Source organism: Colius striatus, chromosome 3 (genome assembly GCF_028858725.1).
Source record: "Colius striatus isolate bColStr4 chromosome 3, bColStr4.1.hap1, whole genome shotgun sequence".
NCBI lineage: Eukaryota > Metazoa > Chordata > Aves > Coliiformes > Coliidae > Colius > Colius striatus.
The window spans coordinates 67716388-67735376 of NC_084761.1; the positions used below are offsets into that span (position 1 = coordinate 67716388).

An 18989-nucleotide genomic window follows, 5' to 3' on the forward strand; every position below is an offset into this window, starting at 1 on the left:
CAGCTTCTCTTCACGTCACCAAGTTAATTTTATTAGGATTGATGATTAGACATTGGATTTTCTGACACTGAATTTAGTCCTACTTGATCACATACTCTTCATTGAAATTATTAGGAAAGCATCACGACTTTATAGCATTTTGCCAGTTCCTTGTAAGAGCTGTTCTGTACTTTGTGTTTACAGTTTAAATAATACTTGATATGCAGCTACAATGTAGGTTGTTGCAGAATTAGTGGGGACGAAAAGACAAAGTGCTCCTAAAATGTTGTTTTTTTTTTTTTTTTTAAAGGCATGGGGAAAGAAGAAAGTTTTGTGAGTCAAAAGTTTCAGAGAGATTAAGTTACCTAAAATTAATCTAAACCCACAAATTTCTTCTTATTTGACTGTTGAATTGGACTATTGAAATGTTGCTTTAACTATTTCATTAGTCATTTACACTTTCCAGTACACATTCCCACCTCCTAGAGACCACAAGCTTAGTTTATTAGGATCAAATTTCCTTTTCTATTCCTCATATACTATTACAATGCTTCAGTATTTGGGTTACACTCATATATAGCGTGACTAATAGTTGATCAAAATAATGAAGAAGTAATCCTATGGATGATAAATGTTTTATGTGCAGAACAGTGTCTGCACATCAAACAGAACTCATCTTTTTTCTAGGAGGAAGAATCACCTACATAAGCCTGGATGTGCCCCAATTCAACTTTACTGCTGAATTTCAAAGAATAAGCATGTTCAAAAGATGTGACAATTCACTGAAAAAAGACCCCAATACCACAAAGAGTCCCAAAGAATGCTGTGCCATGGGAATAGGTCAATACTTTAGCTACATTCCCCCCACCTCATCTATCTTACATAGGGGTCTACAAAAGGAAAATATCAGTGGGACTGGTGAGCTGGTGGGCTATCAGTCTGGGTAAATGGATCCCACCTCTCATCCTTATAGACTTAGCTTTTCCATTGTGCTGGAAGCCAGTCATCAGCCCAGATACACAGGATCCAAGAAAACTCTGCTTAGTGAACCCACATTCTTCCCTTTCCTGCCATGCTGTTTCAGAGTTAGGGAAGAAAGACTTAATCCAGAGGCCCATCACACTCAGCAGCATACAAGTGCCCAGAGAGCCATACAATAGGAAAGGAGATGATTCTACAATTCAGAAGGTTAGATGCTAAAATGCTGATGTATGGAGGCATCTGAAGATGGTCATTCAATAAGACACCTCAGCTTAATATTGTGCCTCAGAATTAAAACCATCAGAGGAACAGCAGTCAAACCCTCCTGGCTCAGGAGCACATGGGAGGTGCTGGCTACTCCACAGGGTCCACCTACACCAAACCACTGGCTATGAGGCCTTATTTGTCATGGCGTACATCTCTCTTCCACCCTGCTGCAAAATAATACATCTGGGACCTACATTAGCCATTAACTGTTTTTATAGCAACTACTGCAAAGTCTGTAAATATAAACAGGAAAAAAGAGCTGGCACCAAAAGCTGAACTTGAAAAGGAGCAAACTCTTGCTTTATGTAGGAAAAGAAATGTCTAACACATTTCTGCTGTGCTCACTGTATGATAAAGTTTCAGGATATAGCTCCAGAGTATCCACACAAGCTTTTATACTGAAATTCACAGTACAATCTAATTGGAAGAACAAATATTCATGTGGTAGATATGCAGAAACAGGTATGGTGGTCCCATGTGGACACATTGCTCATTTTTGAGAATTGCCACTATAGCATCAATAGTGTCAAAACCATGTTATTGTTTTCAAAAGCGCAACTATGAATCAAAGTAGAATCAAGCTACTAACAGTCACTCGGAAGCAAAAAACTACGTTTACAATCTTTATTGGTAAATACTTATTAGCTACAGTTATCTGAGTTATTACTGAAAAGTGGTCACAGGACAAACAGAAAACAGCAACAGAAACTATGAGAGAGAATACTTTTTCTTATTCCAAACACAGTACGAAGTTGCAGCTTGCTTACAAAACAGTGACAGCACTGAGCTGGTCATTGCCAACTCCAGAGTAAAGTTCTACTGCTTCAGTCAAAATCACAACGTGGTGCTTTGAGCTACTACATTGCTTACAGTCAAGGTAACCTGTTCCTGAACTTTGGAACAGGAAACACAGCAATGACAGTTCAACATTCAGCCATTCCTGCAAGCATGCCAGCACACTCAGACAGGGCGTCTAACACATACCGTCATTTATCTGCTATAGAGTTCCTTCCTCACGCAGGATTTGAAAGTAGTATACCTCTGTATAGGTTTGTAGCCCTGTGGAGCAGAAGATGGAGAAGTGCGCAGATGCAGACAACATGTGAAGGCAGCCAGAGGTAAGCATAAGACAACGGTATCATGAAAATACAAAAAAATGGCTTTAAGTGATGAAAAGCTAGAAGATACAGTACTGTTTGTGCTAGGTAAAATGTTTATCGTTTATTAACTTCCAAATAATTCAGTTTAAAAATTGAATTTATAAAGGAAAGGGAATCTTCTTATATATTTTTAAATTTAAAAAGGAAGTAACTATTTAAACCCAACAGCAAACAGAAATAAAGCTTTTCATGTCTGCACATTTTACTAAGCTTATAGCAATACTCCGACTGACCACTTGATGGCAGCGTAATATACTAGTTTGTTTCAAACTGCTAAAACCAAGAAGGGGTTCAGCTTGTAACCTTGTATTCGAGAAATACATTTCATTTTATTACCTCTTTAAGACATTTATTTTCCCAAAAGCATATCTAAAATATATGTTAAAATGATTATTTATTATGTCCCTATAAGGGGTAGTACCTGACTCTGAGTAGTACTCAAAGTTAGTAAGTTTATGGCTAAGCTTTTAACCATGACTGAGCTACCTGGTAGGTGCTCAGTGACCTTTCAGAATTCCAGTTTCATTGGACTTGTGGAACTCTCTGCTCTTAAATATGTTTGCTTTAGTCAGACTATGTAAGTACAAAACGCACTTTTTGTAAAATACATGGTCCTAATACCAAGCTTGGTGATGTCCTCAAGATTCTTCTGGGAAAACATTTTAGTAAACCTTTAAAAAGCTGAATTACTAAGATGTTAATTGTAAAATCATACTTCAAATCAAAGGTCTATTTTGAACTGTTATTTTTAGATGTTTTTAGAGTGATAATTTAAGAGACTACCTTGATTTGGTCAGACATTAATTGCAGAATACTTAAAATCAGACACTTAACACTTTATAAACAGGTAGAAGTTTCTCATGGCAAAATTTTCATGCATAAGCAGAAGCTATGATGTTCCTTTATCTGTATAATAGAACTGACCAAATTTTATTATGGCTTCAAAACATGGTTGTTAACAGAGAAAAGGTTAATGATTTGTTAGTTTTGATTTAACACAAGACAACACTTGAGCCCTCCAAGTTGTAGGAGAAAGATGGTAAACTTTTACTTGTTCTGGCCACACTAAATACTGTGTGACTTTTAATGTACAAACAACAGGAAGCAATTAATGACACTTTCTGCCTGTTTGTCCTGGGCAAAATGTTCTTACGTGTTTTCTTCATTTCATTCTAAACCAAGATTGGAGTGGTGGGAGATTATTAAAGTGAAAAGACAAATTTTTGCAGCTTTTATACTACCTACTCTAGAAAAATCATGTCTGCATGACACTTGCAAAAACTTACTGGAACTTTTAATTCCAATGTTTGGTACTGTAAGTGGCTTGGAATGCTACTGATTGGTGAAAGGATGCATTTTTCTGAATAATCTAACAAGTCTGAATATAATTGAATTATAGGCCTAAATAATGATCATCTCCTATGCAGTTCAGCAGATATGTCCTATCTAATTAAAATCAGACCTATAATTTGTGAAAGATGGTGTTACTCTTCTAATATCCTTGTCTGTTCTTTATAGTTATTTACAGTCTACTGGAATATTTTATCGTGACCTAGGCAAAAAAAGGTACATGCATAAGACTGAATCGTGCTGGATGATATAGATCCTTACAGATTATATGTGATTTCTGTCATGCATTTTGAGAAACAGAAACATGTAATACAGTTACAGGAATTACTTAGTAAGCAGACTGTTTTCTGGTTATATTAGCATACACTGCACACTTACATTTAGAAAACAATTAAAACATACAGCTGAACATCTTGAAATGGTTATGAAACAATCATCATTTCCACACCATAATAAAAGGAATTGAGGACTAACAGGGAAATAAGTTTGTTACAAATGCAGTGGTTGTTATTCACATTTTACGTTTGATCATAGTATTACAAAAACAAGTAAACTGTTAAGACAACACTTCACAGAAAGTTCTAAAACTGTATTTAAGAAGCTAACTAGAAATGACTAAAATTACATTACAGAAACAATGTAATGAAATGTGAATTTAGGAACCACAATACAGTTTAAGATCTATGTCTAAGGGTTTAGGTTGTCAGCAAGAACACCATTTTACATTTAGTTAAAGATGTTAACCCCTGTCATATGAATTAAAAAAAAAAAAGGGACTTTTATTGATCATACTCTAATTTTTTTTCTGCTACTATAAAACTCTCCTGTACTACATAGAACCTGAAGAGGGCAGCAAAGCCTACACATTCACTTAAAAGGCAAAGCATGATTTGCAAGCTTGTTTCCTATGAAAATTATCTGAAAATAATTTCCTGCCCTCTAGCTTCCTGTCTTTTAATATATTAAATAAAAGGTTAAATTACCAAAAGCAGCTTTGAATTAGAATATGGCATTATTCAGCACCACTTCACTAATTCATTACTTGAAAATTAAAATTATCTTTTGCTGCAGCTCTTTCCAACAGCCATTATCAACACTTGCTATTTTAAATAATGTTTTAGAAGAATCAGCGGTTAACCTTTAAGTAAACTGCCAAAGTTTGAGAGAGACAAACTCTCTCTTCCCTGAAAATGACCCAGACATAATTGCTACCCCTGTTAAAATTCTTAATGCCAATCTATCAATCACATAAATCGGAAGAAATGACAGTATGCAGAGGATTTCTCATCTCCAACTTGGTTTGTGTACTATAAAGGGACATTATGTCCTCTATGTATTGCTTTCTGATTAAAAAATCAAGAATTTAAGAAGGAATTTATCTTACAGATTGCTTCAGGATTTCTATAAAATGTATCTTTAAATACACACACTGTTGTTTTGCAGCCTTCTGGTACTACAGTTGCTGAAGTCAAGTAGTGGTAAGTAGTAAAGTCAACTAAGATGAGTATAAAAATTAGAATCCTTACCCTAAACCCACGATTGAGTCTGTCTTTCATAATGCCGATAAATTCTTTGTAACTCAACTGGTCATCTCTGTCGACATCAAAAATCTTGAACACTGTGTTCACCAAATGTGGTGAAAGCTTCACACCTGTGGCTACATACACAGCACGTTTGAATTCATCTGCATAAAAGAGAACATCAGAAGGAAAAAATAAATTCAATCTTACTTTGCGGACAACATGCTATGAAATATAAGGAAACTTTTAACTTGAGTTTTCATATTTGAACACTCAAAATATATGAAAATATGCAAAAAATTCCCTAGGATTGAGTGTTGCAGTTCTAAATCAAGTTGTGTTCAACTGACATAAAATGATACTGCTCAATTCCTATCAGTTATTTTACAGACCAGATAACAGTCTATATACTATTCTATGTGTAGTAACAAAATTAGAAAAACGTATTATAGTTCAACATTAGTATCTATGTAACTGATGTATCTTAATTACACAAACCAGAACCTAAAAAATAAGAGCACAGTGAGAAGAGTGTACTCCTTTGGTAAGGCCATGTGAGGCAGGACTATGCTGGTGCTACTGTGTCAGACCCATGAAGATGCTACTTGAAGAGAGCACAGAAGCCTGACTGCTTCTTGTCATCTTCACCTTGGACTCACCAAACACCTCAACTGCTGTATTAAGGACTTTAGTCAGTACATACCTGCTTGGTTCTTTCATCACCCACTTAATTATTTGCTCAAAAATCTGTCTAATCCCTCTTCAGACCTTCTGACACCGTTTCTTTCGACAGCTTTTGTAGGAGGCCAGATTCCACACACCCAAAATAAATGCTTTTGCTTGCTTTAAACTGATCACTTCTTGGTGTCATCAAGTGTCTCTTAATTCTTGCAGGATTTGGTGGCCAACTATTCTGCTTTCAGCTTATCCATCACTTATGTGACTTTGTAAAGCTTTATCATATCTCTTGTGACATGACTAAGCCTTTTCCTCTCAAAGCTGGAGTCCCAGGCTTTTTAGCCTTTTACCTGAGACACTGAAACTACAAAACTAGGAATCACGAAATATTTTTTGTCCACCAGTTCTGTATCTTTATCAACCAATTTTTCATAAAACTACACTTACCTTGACCTATGGAACGACTTGCAAAATTATACATTTGCATTGCAATTGTGAAGTCTTCTAGGTTGTTCAAGAATTGGAAAAATGATCTAAACTCATCAAATGTGATACCCTAAAAAATAAAAGAACAGTATTCATCATAAGAATTATCGGTAGTGATGACAACTGGATAAAGAAACCTTGCCATTACCTGTCTACTTCATTTAAGCACAGATACTACACTCATTGAAAAAAATAAGAAGTTTGTACTGAAAGTCAATGAATTAAAGAACTGGAGCCTCCCGAGGAACGCAAGATTTACTTCCTCTTTGCTACAGCAATGGACAGCAATTCTCCCAACAAGCAGTCAAAAATATTTCTTCATCTCTTAAGGCAAATCTTTAAGAATTCCAAAATTATTATGATATGGCAGTTTACATGGAGAACAGAGTCTAGGTTTATACGAATATTAGAATATGTTTACTACTGAAAAGCTGCAAGCCTCTATTTTTTAAAACATGTATATATATATATATGTGAGCGTATGTGCTCACAAATACATTGACTGCATTCATAAACAAACGTACTGGTCAAACTTAACATCTGTACTTTAAGGTGAAGTTTTAACTTGACCAGATTTAGACACCTAGGTCTCTTTAGCTGATACTCCAAGTATCAAGTATTGGAGGGTTTGTCCAGCTTTTTAAAAAAATCTTTGCCTTTTGGCTATACTTCAGAGTATCTTCTGTGAAAGTTTCTCTAAAGGTACTGTTGTTACAAGAACTTATTTTTTCTTCTTTCCTTTTGAACTTGTGCTCTGTTTTTCTCTCAGCTACAAATTCAACAACCCAATAAACTATCTCAAAATCAATTTTGAAACAGACACTTTGAATTAAGCCAGGACCATTGCCTGTGTCTTGTTCTCTATGGTCTGTCAGCTATTCTGGACATGGGATGGTATTCTTCATCAAACTTTGATCTCCCTGGCTTCCTTTAGCTATCATTCCTGGCTAGTCTTCCACTTCTTGTTATCCTTTCATCCTATTTAACTACTTCTGTCTGAAAATAAAACTGCAGACAATAGAAAGATTTCTGTTCAAAATAAAATTATGACCTATGTACCTCACCAAAGATATACATAGTCATTATGGTATGGTGGAACACAGGAAACATACTGAAGTAAGTTTATGGCAAAGGAGAAAATTACAGCAGTTGGACATTTGCCCCTATGATACTGCAAGTACCATGGTAAATGTGGAGAGTAACATAATATTATTAAAATGAAAGACTAATAGGTCTTGAGATACTTCTATCTACCTAAGCTCTAGCTACGATTTAAAAAATGACTGGAAAGCTTGATGCTCCTCCATCATTAATTGCTTTTACCAACAAGGGTATTTGTTTCATCCCTTGCATTTGGGAGGAAACTCACAATGTCCTGGCTTCAACTGGGATAGAGTTAAGTTTTTTCCTAGTAGCTGGTACAGTGCTCATTCAGTCCAGCAAGGCCATACTTCTGTCCTAGCTAAACAATTACCTTTTCTTCAGGAATTGTGCCACGCATGTTTTCCAGGTAACTTGATGTATTTTCCACATTTGTATACCTCAAAAGAATATGTGCAAAGTCTTCCTCGCTGATGGTGTTCATTCCATTAGAGTAGGAAAGGAATTCTATCTCTAGAACCTCAGTTTGTAGGTTATCCATAAATCTAGAGCATAAGCATAAATATGTAGAAACAGTAGTACTTTGTATTTTTACTATTAATGTCCTTAAAAGATGCATAGAATATAAAAAGCCAAACAGCATTATATAAATTAGTTTCCTCTTTGTAGTACTGATGGTAAATTTAGCAAGTTCCTTATCTCTGTTAATGTATTTTCTAATCAATATAACAATCTTAACTCAAAGACCAAGTGTTTTAGTAAGGATTAAAATTACTTAAAACATTTTTAAGGTAGTTCTAGTTTGTGTTTGCTTAATTATCTTCTTCAGTGGGTCTCTTATCTTTACTTTTACATGCCAGACTGAAAATTCCATCATGGTACTAAATTAATTACCAAATTTTATTCCCCATATAGTTACTTACAGATTGCAATGAAACTTTACCTTTCTCTAATATGCTATGTATAATAAGCTCTTGAAGCCTTTAATTTAAATTTTTTCTTTTAAAATACTTCACTATTCTTACAATATTTCTAGAAACTCTTCTGAAGTGAACATGTTTAGTATACTCTTGACAACAAAACTGGATAAAGTGTAAAATCAGCTACATATAAAAAGGAACTACAGCTTCCCTGGTTCTGCTTGATGTCCTGCTTAGACAACCAAGGACAAAATCAGGTTTCTGGTCACAGTACTGGATTGGGAATTCAGGTTCATCTGATTGTCAGCCACAACCTTTAACACCGTTACACCTCCTTGTTACAGGTTTGCAAGACTTTCCATCCTGTACACATTGTTCGCAACACTCCTTCCTAATTTATAACTTAACTTCTTACTAAGAACTATGAGGAGCTCAAATCAAAAGGATGTCGAGGCAAAAGTTTAAATGCAAGGTAAATATACAATAGTATTTCCCTCACGAGTCCATAGGTTAATGAGTTGTTAAGCTAGTACTGTTGAATAAAACTTGATGGATCCCTCTTCTATTAGGTCTATTAGGTTTTTACTTCTTTAGCATTCACAATATTTATGCCAATAGATGGCATATTTTAAGTAGATGCCTTTTGAAAATCTATCTTCCTTTCTGGTTCCTGTTTTGAACTCGCATCAAGATTTCACTTCATGACAGTGTTTTTATATTATGCGTTATACTGAATACTTTTCATGACATACATAATTTTAAGACAAAGGTAGAATCACAGATCTGTTTGGGTTGGCAAAGACCTTATGATCAAGTCCAACCATTAACCTGGCACTGCCACATCCTCCATTAAACGGTTAACTAGAACAACAAAAGGTATTGAGGGTATTTACTGAGGAAAGAATAACCACTGTATCTTTTGCAATCATAGAGAAACATAATGTTATGGCTGTGTTTTTACAGCACTCTCCATGTGTTTTTAAATTCTATTTTGACTGGGATAAAAATTAAGCCAATAGCTTCCAGTGTATTTTAACTTATTCACAAATAAGCTTGTTCTAAGGTGCCTACACAATGTCTTCGGAAAATTTACATTTAAATCAGTCCCTAAGAGCAGAGACGCACACAAAGGGGTTTTTTTGAAAGCACTGAGAAACAGGGGAAAAAATATAAAACAATTCAAAACCAAGAAAAAAGTTCCTACATGCCAATAAGGACAGGGTTGAGCTATAACCTCTGCCCTCCAAATAAACTACATGCTCAAGTGCTAACAAAATTTACAAATGCAGCAGTATTATTACAAGACTTTTAATTGTTGGCTCACTTACTATTTTATTTTGCTCTTTGCATATGTAACACACACAAAAGGAATACAAACTTTATATACAAGGCTGCATATACTATGTATATAAAATGCACATTAATTAGAAAAAGCATGCAAGTGTTTTTTTACAAGGAATTAATAAAGTTGAGCCTCACCTATAAAAATCTTCGAAGTTCAGTTCAGCTTTTCCTTTCTTGCCAAAAAAGTGCACAAGCAATGTAGTATCTGACAGTGAACTTGAGATATCATCAGCACGCTTAAATATTACAGTTAAAAAAAAAAAAAGCCAGGACTGGATTAGTTACAAAGTACAATCCGAGAATGTCTATCTTCATAAGAGACTTTTCTGTTAAAAGAGTTTGTGTTTTATGTTCACAGTCTTAAAAAAGATTTTAATATTAAAATAAATTAATTTAGTCATGCAATTTTCACACAAAACAGCATTAGGCTGTTAATTGCATTTAGTAGAACAACAATATAATATATGGATGCTACAATGAAGAGGGGAAAAGCATGAAAAAAAAAAAAACCTCCCAAGAAAAAGAAATGTTCCAGTGAGTCAAGTTAAAACATAAAAACAACTCCCTTAAAAATAACACAATCTCCTTTCCCTTCTACTATGAAACTACAAAGAAATTAAAGGATGTTACCTCACATACTCTTATTTTATTCCAAAACAACTCACATTAGTCAGCTGTATTTTAGATAATTTTTTTCTATGAGTAGCAGATGACTACAGTTTAAATTTTATTGCTGAAATACATTTTAAACTCAGAATTGTAAGAAATTTTGAAATCTTGAGGCAGTATTTTGACTTATCCTCTTTAAAATGTTCCTCATCTACTGAGCATGTAGCTTTTGCATCAGATAGGAATCTTTGAACATAAACTTTTTCCTTAATAACTATCAACTTTGAATACACAGAACTGGAACAGTAAAACTGACTAATTTTGACCATTTGTACCAGCAAGAGTCATAAACAGGAAGAGAGAAGTAACAGAATTAGTTACAAAAGTAACCATCATGTGTGTATAGTGACTGCAATATTCCACTTTTTTACTACATATTCATTACCCATAAGTGTAATGTATGTACTCTGCTTTTAACTCTTTTACAAAGAAACTCGTGTAATTCTGAAGAGCTAGAAAAGTACTTCAGTAATAAGAGGCTCTTAAATAAGCCACAGTATCCCACCATGGCATTGTCCTTCTGGCATTAATGTGCATCTGACAACATCTGAATTTCAAGAAGTAATATATTTAGCCTCCTGGCTGCACCTGCCTAGGGAAAACCTTCTGTCCAAGTTTTCATTTTTCTTACAAAGACAGGATCTTATGAAAAGCAAAGGGTGGAAGCCAATAGTCTCCGTTCTTCCTAGGTGAGCTAACACCCATCAACACCACCGGATCGTTGTGTGTGCCTGCCAATTCTATTGCTAAAGTATAAAACAGAATACATAGTTGTCCTGGTTTTAGGTGGGATACAGTTAATTTTCTTCGTAGTAGCTGCTACAGGGCTATATTTTTTGCTGAAAAGAATGTTGATAACACAAGTATGTTCGGTTATTGCTGAGCAGTGCTTGCACAGGGTCAAGGCTTTTTCTGCTTCTCTTTCCCTGCCCTGCCAGTGAGTGGGCTACTGGGGCAGAGGGACACTGGGAGGGAGTATAGCCAGGATGGCTGACCCCAACACAGCTATTTCACATCAGAGAACATCACACCCAGTATATAAACTGAGGGGAGCTGGCAGGGAGGGCAGATCACTGCTCAGGCATCAGTTAGTGGGTGGTAAGCAAATTGCATTGTGCATCATTCGCTTTTGGGGTTTTTTCACTTGAACTTTATTTCTCTGTCTAATACTTCTTTGCATTACTATTATTATTATATTGTCGCTATTTTTACATTTTACTTCATTTTAGTTATTAAGCTGTTCTTATCTCAACCCACAAGTTTGTGGTGTTTTTTCCCCATGGGGTGTAGAGGGGTGGAAGTAAGTAAGCAGCTGCATGGTGCTTAGTTGCTGGCTGGGGCTAAACCACAACAGTAGAGAAACTTGGTAAGTATCTGGGAGGCGTAACAGTACTAATTTATCACCATAATGAGAGATTATAAACCTATGGGATTTACTACAAGTATACAAAACTGTTTACACAAATCTATAAAGACGTGCAAGTGGCACTCAGAGTCCTTTAAGTCTAACTTAATTAAAGACCTTCATAATTTAAGAGGTTGTAAGTTTTTAACAGATGGAGAAACTCTAAATGAAGAATTTAAGAAGAGATTTTGCATGGTATGCAGTAGTTCAATATCACATACCATGAACAATCATTTAATATCTACATTATATATATAGTATATACTATATTAATTTTAAATTTACATACTGATTTACAAAAGCTGTAAAATGCAACATCCATTAAGAGTTTTGTATCAACAAGAAGAAAAATCATGAAGCAGTAACAAAACAAATCTGTTCCTTTCAATATCCAAGAACTAAAGAAACTAAAGAGACTTTTCTGTACTTTCGTTTAGGATTCTCAAGATTGTATTTCACGTCCTCTTGCTTTACTCTTTATTCTCATACTCTTCTCCAGGGAGAAATAAGATGACATAGGTATATATAGGTAGAGAGATATTTCGTGTCCTTCAATTAAGACAGCTCTGCTCTTCGAGTGACCAAACTAATTCAGAAAAGTAATCACTATTTGTCTTTTAATATTGCTATCCCTCCACTACGGGACACAGTATACTGAAATGCAGATACCCTGATTTCTTGTGTCTTTTAAGCAATTAAATCCCTAGGCACATTCAAACAATTTCCCTCAAGTACACTGAAAAGAGATCAAATGTTAAATTACAGCCTTTCATCTTGCAAAAACATTTCAAAACCTTAGACTTGGGTTGCATTCTTCCATATCTAAAGAACCATCTAAAAAAACCCCAATCTGTAAGTCTTTTCACAATTCCCATTTGGTCAGCCTCACTAAATGAAAAAACCCCAAACAAAAACTTCACCCCAGAAACTCAACCCAGTATGCTTTTTTGCAGAATTGCAGGTGACTGAAAACTATTCCTGTGCCCCTTCTGTATTGACAGCTTTAAAGAAATTCTCTCTTTTGAGGGGTATGGGTAAAAACAGAAGCCTTATTCATGTAAATATTTATTGCATGAATTTTCTGTTTCAGAAAACTGAACATGGTATTGCCATACCCATTTCCATATTTACAAATATTAATATTTTAATCTAATCTATTTTGCAGTCACTTAAATGAGAGTAAAACCCTGCCTTGTTTTTCTTTACCTTTACACTAACTGTAATAAAAATACAGATAAAAGAGATAACAGAAGAAACAAGTGTTTCAGTCACATTATTGGCTTGCTGCATGACAGTAACATCTTTCCCTCTCAATTTCCTAATCAGAAGTGCAGAAAACCTGTTTTTTTAAATGTTCTGCAAAATTATTCCAAGTTTTTGATTAAAGAGAGTTGCCTAAATGTACGTTAAACTCATGAGCAATGGTCCATGTGTAGCAACATGTTCTGAGGATGAAGTACACCTTATGCTTTCTTACTGGAAATCCCTGATTTTTCAATAGTGACAGTAAACCTATTGATTTCCAGTTTCACTTAGTAACTTAGGAATAAACCCACAAACTGAATTCAGTGACAACTGGCATATTCCAACAGGATGGTATAGTTGCTAAAATAGGAAGAGCAGAAACAATACTGTAAATTGTTCTAGAAAGAAACTGGATGTGATGAATAACTACTTTTCCCTTCTAAAGAGATCTTGTAAGTTGATTCCCACAACAATGAACCTTATTTACACTTCTTGTCAACTTGCACAAGGCTGTCTCAAAAGGCTGTGGAACAACACAGACTCCGGTGTCACCTAGCTTTATGCCACTTTCTTAGTATAGATGGCTATAATACTATTCAGATGTGAGAGTGCCTGGGAGAGAATATAAGAATATGGATGAAAAACAACTGTCTCAAACTTGATCCAAGCAAGATAAAAGATAATTATAGTGAGAAGGGGGAAACTGTCAGTGGAGCAAATGCAGGACACGATTTTCCTCCACAAAATCATTAACAAGTGAGCACAGAGACTTCTTATACATTTTACAGACAATTTAAATCAATGTTTAGTATTGCTGCTGTTAAGCTTCAATTATATAGTAGTTACAGGTATTAGTCCAAGACATCAGATTTAAAAAAACCTCTCTTTCTTCAAATTAAAGGTGTGTAGAGATGACTAAACTTAAGTCCATCTATATTTGGGAATGGATTCAACCCAGCTAACTGTAGATTAAGATGACTGTTAATTCAGAAAACTCAGTGTCCAAGCTCCTCAAATAGTCAATGAAAAGAGTGGCCCTCTCTCCCCTCTATATCTCCCTTAGCTGACTAGACAACACTGATGTTGTGGGTTTTAAAACTTGGTGGAATAAATCAGGACTAATAACTGCACTAATAGTTCAGGAGCTCATCAATTTAAAAGCAAGCAAAGAAAGGCTGTGCATACTGCTTTATTGCAAGGTTACTATGAATACTGCTATAAATACTGGTCTAAAACTCACTTCTCTAATACTACATTCTCTTTTGTTTAAAGGCAAATGAACTGAAGCTGACTGAGTTACAGAGAAAACTTATTTCATACCTGGGAAATGTAGGTTGTATGTTTGAAGAAAGGTGTGTATCTTGTGTTTAGTCTATGATAATTAAAACTGAGAGCTATGACTACATTTATAAACACAAATATGCATAACAAGATTAATATTAAAGAAGAAAAAGCCCTATGAAAATGAAGGGATAATAGACTAGTATCACGGGACTATAAGTAACTTTAGCCTGGAAATTAGAAAACATCCAAGCCCTCAGGTTATTCAATAGCTTCTGCAGAGGAACAACAGGGACAAAACACTTAATTACTTTTAATACATTGCTTATGAAGCAACAAAATAAAGTTATTTTACCCCCAGAAGTCTGTTTCAGTTCCTTGTTCTTTTCTCATTATGATCCTGCTTATGAAGCATGGGACAGGAGACCAGAGTCAGTGGGGAGTTGCTGTATGTCCTCTAATGCCACAACCAGCAGAGAAATCACCCTCACTGTGTGAGGCACACAAAAGCCCAAATGATCTAGTTTTCTGACCCTCTTAAATGATCAATACAAATAAATGTCTTAATTCTCTGAAAGCCAACCATGAAGGAAGAATCTTACCAGAATCTAAAGCATGATGGAAATTAATTTGATAGCTCAGTGATACCACTGGTAATGACTGAGTAATATTCAAAAAGATTGACTAATGTTTTGGTTACCTTAAAACATTCCTGTGTTGATTTAACAATCAATCTTTGCTGTTTTTGTGAAGATCTGATAATATACATAAAAAGCACATTAAGGACCTAAAGATGAAAAGCTTAAAAGGCTGTAGCTCTGATTAAAGTTGTCATATCACTTAAGCCTAAATGTCAAAAGTTTCCTGAATTACTTCTCTAACTGTGAAATATCATCACTGTTAGTGTTAGACAATGCATCTTATAGTAAGGACCGATCTTCCAACTCTTTGAAAAAGGTAGCTCTGCTTTTACTTGGGGATGTCGACTTTCAATTATCACACTGCATAGAACCCAATCCATTTCATCTGAGAACTTTCAGGTTAAAAAAAAAAGTAATTAAAAGGAAGAGAAGAAACAAAGTGCATAAAACAGGAAAGTAATCACGACAGAAATAAATAAAACAGAAGTCTGTTTCTGGACCAGAGACAGAGGTTGTCTTATACCTCTGCAAGGTCCGAAAAGAGTGCTTGGCTTGTGCTACGTCTCAAAGTATCCCAGTAGCTTCTGGGGACAACATCCTCTCCTTCTGTTTTAAGAACCTGCAGAAGTTTCAAGAAGCACAATTGTTTGAAAACCAAACAACAATAAAACAACAACTTACAGATTTCAAAATAATTTCCAACTGATCTTCGAAAGCCTGACTTGATTCCTTTGCTTGTACACAGACAAATTTCTACACAGTAACATAGTATTTTGTAAACGAAAGGAACACTGGCCTATTACAGCTATTTGCTTATTACTCATAACTTGGCTGTACCAAAATTATCACCTGATTCCATGTTCTCAAACAAAAAAAAATGGAGAAAATGTAAAGTGAAAATATTTCTTAAAAGTACACATGGAAATGTCCATTTAAACTCTGCATTTTGCTGTTATTTTTTTAACAAATCTCTTTTGCTAATAAAAAAAGTTATATATTTATGAACTGTTTTTCTCATTGGTGAGAACATAAATATCTCCATACAATTAATTTTATAAAACTAATTTAATCCAATAATCATGATGACATCCTTGCACCAATAGAGAAATGCAAAAAACAAGACTACTAAGTCCAACCTTAACTGCAACATACTTATCAGGAAAACATTATGTGTACCTGATGAACAAACTTACCTTGTTTCAACAGAAAATAAGTGTTTAACAATAATCTCTCCAAGAAAAACACGCTTACCTGTTTGCTCCAAAATGTTTCATTTTTAGAAGCCTCAAAAATTCTCCCTTATTAAAACTGGCCTTCCTGGCAACATGGAATACACCTATGCAATACACTTTTTTTTTCCCCCCAAAGAATGTAGGAGAGGTGATCCTAAAACCAAGAGAAGGCTATTTGAACTTAGTTAGCACTATTGCAACTTTTTTCTCCACAAGTTATCTAAACTAGGTCTCCCACTTTCATGGCTCCCCATTCCAAAGACAGAATAAGTTTAATCTTGTAACTACAAAGGAAAACCTTTTTTTTTTGACTTCGCACATACTATTGTCTTAGAAGATTTACACTGTATTTACATTGTTATCAGACCACTGCACTGAATTGATGGTTTATTGTTTCTATGTAGTCTACATTACATCAACACATTACATGTACTGCTTCTGCAAGTTCTAGTACGTACTTCCTCCACTAAACAATTCAAGTCAACTCTTTCTGTACACTGCCATCAAAGAAACATAAGCTACCAGGAATTATACTCATGTCTAATGCATATTATACTTTTGCTTCCTTTTTGAAAAATTCTGGTTTTATCTTCCTCTTATTATGGAGAAACAGTTCCTATGTCATGGCCAGAGTTCTCATATATAACTCCATTCAGTTCTAAATTGCTAAACTCAAATACATTTGTTTACTTCAGTGTGAAGTAAACACGTGAATGAAAAACAGCTCATTCTTTGATGCATGCAATACTGTAATAATCCGTTTTAAGTATTGGCTGAATTTGTTCTCTTACCAGAGATTTACTTTAGACAATGGAATTAGTACTTCTGGGCATTCACTTTTTTTTCCTTACATGCATCTCATCATAATTATCATAGTCTGGTTGGCATTTGGCCAGTGAAAGCAATCATGCAATACATGCTGAAGCAGCCTTAACACACAACTGCAGTATGCACCAGAACACGACTCTAAAGAATTAACCTATGCAAATGAAAATACGAACATATTTAACCAATTTAAAACGTCACTCTACAGCTTATAGACCTTGACACTTTAAAAAAAATAAATTTGTTTTAAAGGATGAAGTGAGGAGAAAGGCTCTACACAGCACTTTGGACTATCCCCAGCATGTAAAGACCGCATCTGCTTGATCTTGAGCATCTTCAACTCTCCAGTGACATAAAGGGAAACTGTAAAGATTGCTACGGTTCTTGTTTCAGTAGGAGAAACAGAAACCCAAAATACCAGTTATCTGGGGTGAGGAATTTGTCAGATACTGTGAATGTCAATAGATCTGACTCTCCTGTACATGGAGATCTTCATTCAGGCAGTAGGAAGGCAAAAAAGGATGGTGTACAACTGGGCATGATTTTGATACAGAGCTTGTACACAGCTTGGGTCTAGAAGGAGGTTTTTTTACTAAAATTGACAATTGTATGAGTACAAAAGCCTAACCAGTTTGGCTTCAGTTTGAAATAAGAGGCAGCGCAGGAGTATGGCAACCACTGTACAGCATCTTTCACTGCAGTAAAGTCTGATCTAAAACCCATTGAATCCTAAGGCCTCATAGTTCCTACTACATTGTTCTCACACCAGTGCAGCCTCTACATCATTTCACTGAACCTTTTCGTTCAATAGACTTCCTGCATATTGCCCAAATTGCATGTGCTAATTTCACAGGGAGTAAACTTGTGCAGTCCTGAAGACTTTAAAACTGGAAATTCACTAATCATCTAATTCTTGTAGGTTCCCTCCTTTTGAATATCATAGAATCATAGACTGGTAGGGGTTGGAAGGGACCTTTAGAGATCATCTAGTCCAACCCCCCTGCAGAAGCAGGTTCACCTAGATCAGGTCACATAGAGTCATAGAATGGTAGGGGTTAAATATCACAATAACCATATCAAAACAAGTTTGTTTGTTCTATTTTAACATCAAATCAATCTTTTTTACAATAAGTTTAATTCTGCTGTGATCTAAAAATTAATCAGGTCATGATGAAGACATTAAAAACCCAAGATCTCTCTCTTGCTGACTTTCTCTTCTGTTCCTGAAAAACGGCCAAAAATATATTTATTGTCACTTATATAATACAGACACTGTTTTTCTGTAAAATCTTGTTTTCAGCTCAGCACTGAAAACTCATATATTTGTTCTGCAATTGAAGCACAAAAATATAAAAGCTGTCTTCTGGTTTCTTTTTTTGGGGGGGAGAGAACAAAGAGGTCAAGGATTCATTTTATTATTCACATTATACATGAGAAAAGACAGATCTGGATCAAATTATTCAATTTACATACTTACTTCACATACATTAATTAAAAACAAGGCTATAATTTCTTAAGATATATTTTGTCCTTTCCCTTAAAAATATTATTTCCTTCATTCTACATAAACAGAGCAAGCAGTCTTTTCTCTTGGTAGGCTTGCCTGTTTCAGAATAGGTGCAACACACACGCACAATGTATGGAAGTAAAGTTCCATCACATTTTTGCAGATTAGCAGAAGTAATTCACTTGATAAAAAAACAAAGTAAATCTTCTCATAGCATATTATGTCACCTCACTAAGGTTGCACAAATTGAAAATAATTGGAGTACATACACTGTTAGTAGAAGTGTGATATCCATAAAGTTGAAGACGCTGACATACAGCAAAAACGGGCCAAGCCAAGTATCACATGTCAGCATGAAACCAAAAGAAGAAAAAAAAGACAACAGAATAGATTAAGAC

At 35.0% G+C, this 18989-nt stretch overlaps 1 protein-coding gene across 5 annotated transcripts in view; it reads right to left on the reverse strand.

Moving 5' to 3' along the window:
- The window catches only part of MICU3 (mitochondrial calcium uptake family member 3), a 53621-nt gene that overhangs the window by 6013 nt on the left and 28619 nt on the right, over positions 1–18989 (reverse strand). For 2 of the 5 annotated variants that reach the window (XM_061992739.1, XM_061992740.1), the window contains exons 8-13: positions 18861–18899; positions 15551–15646; positions 9922–10022; positions 7896–8067; positions 6383–6491; positions 5264–5421 (exon numbers count right to left, since the gene is read on the reverse strand). In XM_061992739.1, the coding sequence (XP_061848723.1) occupies positions 5264–5421; positions 6383–6491; positions 7896–8067; positions 9922–10022; positions 15551–15646; positions 18861–18899 (675 nt within the window). Of the gene's footprint in view, positions 1–2211; positions 2287–5263; positions 5422–6382; positions 6492–7895; positions 8068–9921; positions 10023–15550; positions 15647–18860; positions 18900–18989 lie in introns of all 5 variants that reach the window. The other 3 variants (XM_061992742.1, XM_061992741.1, XM_061992743.1) reach the window with 3 other exon arrangements.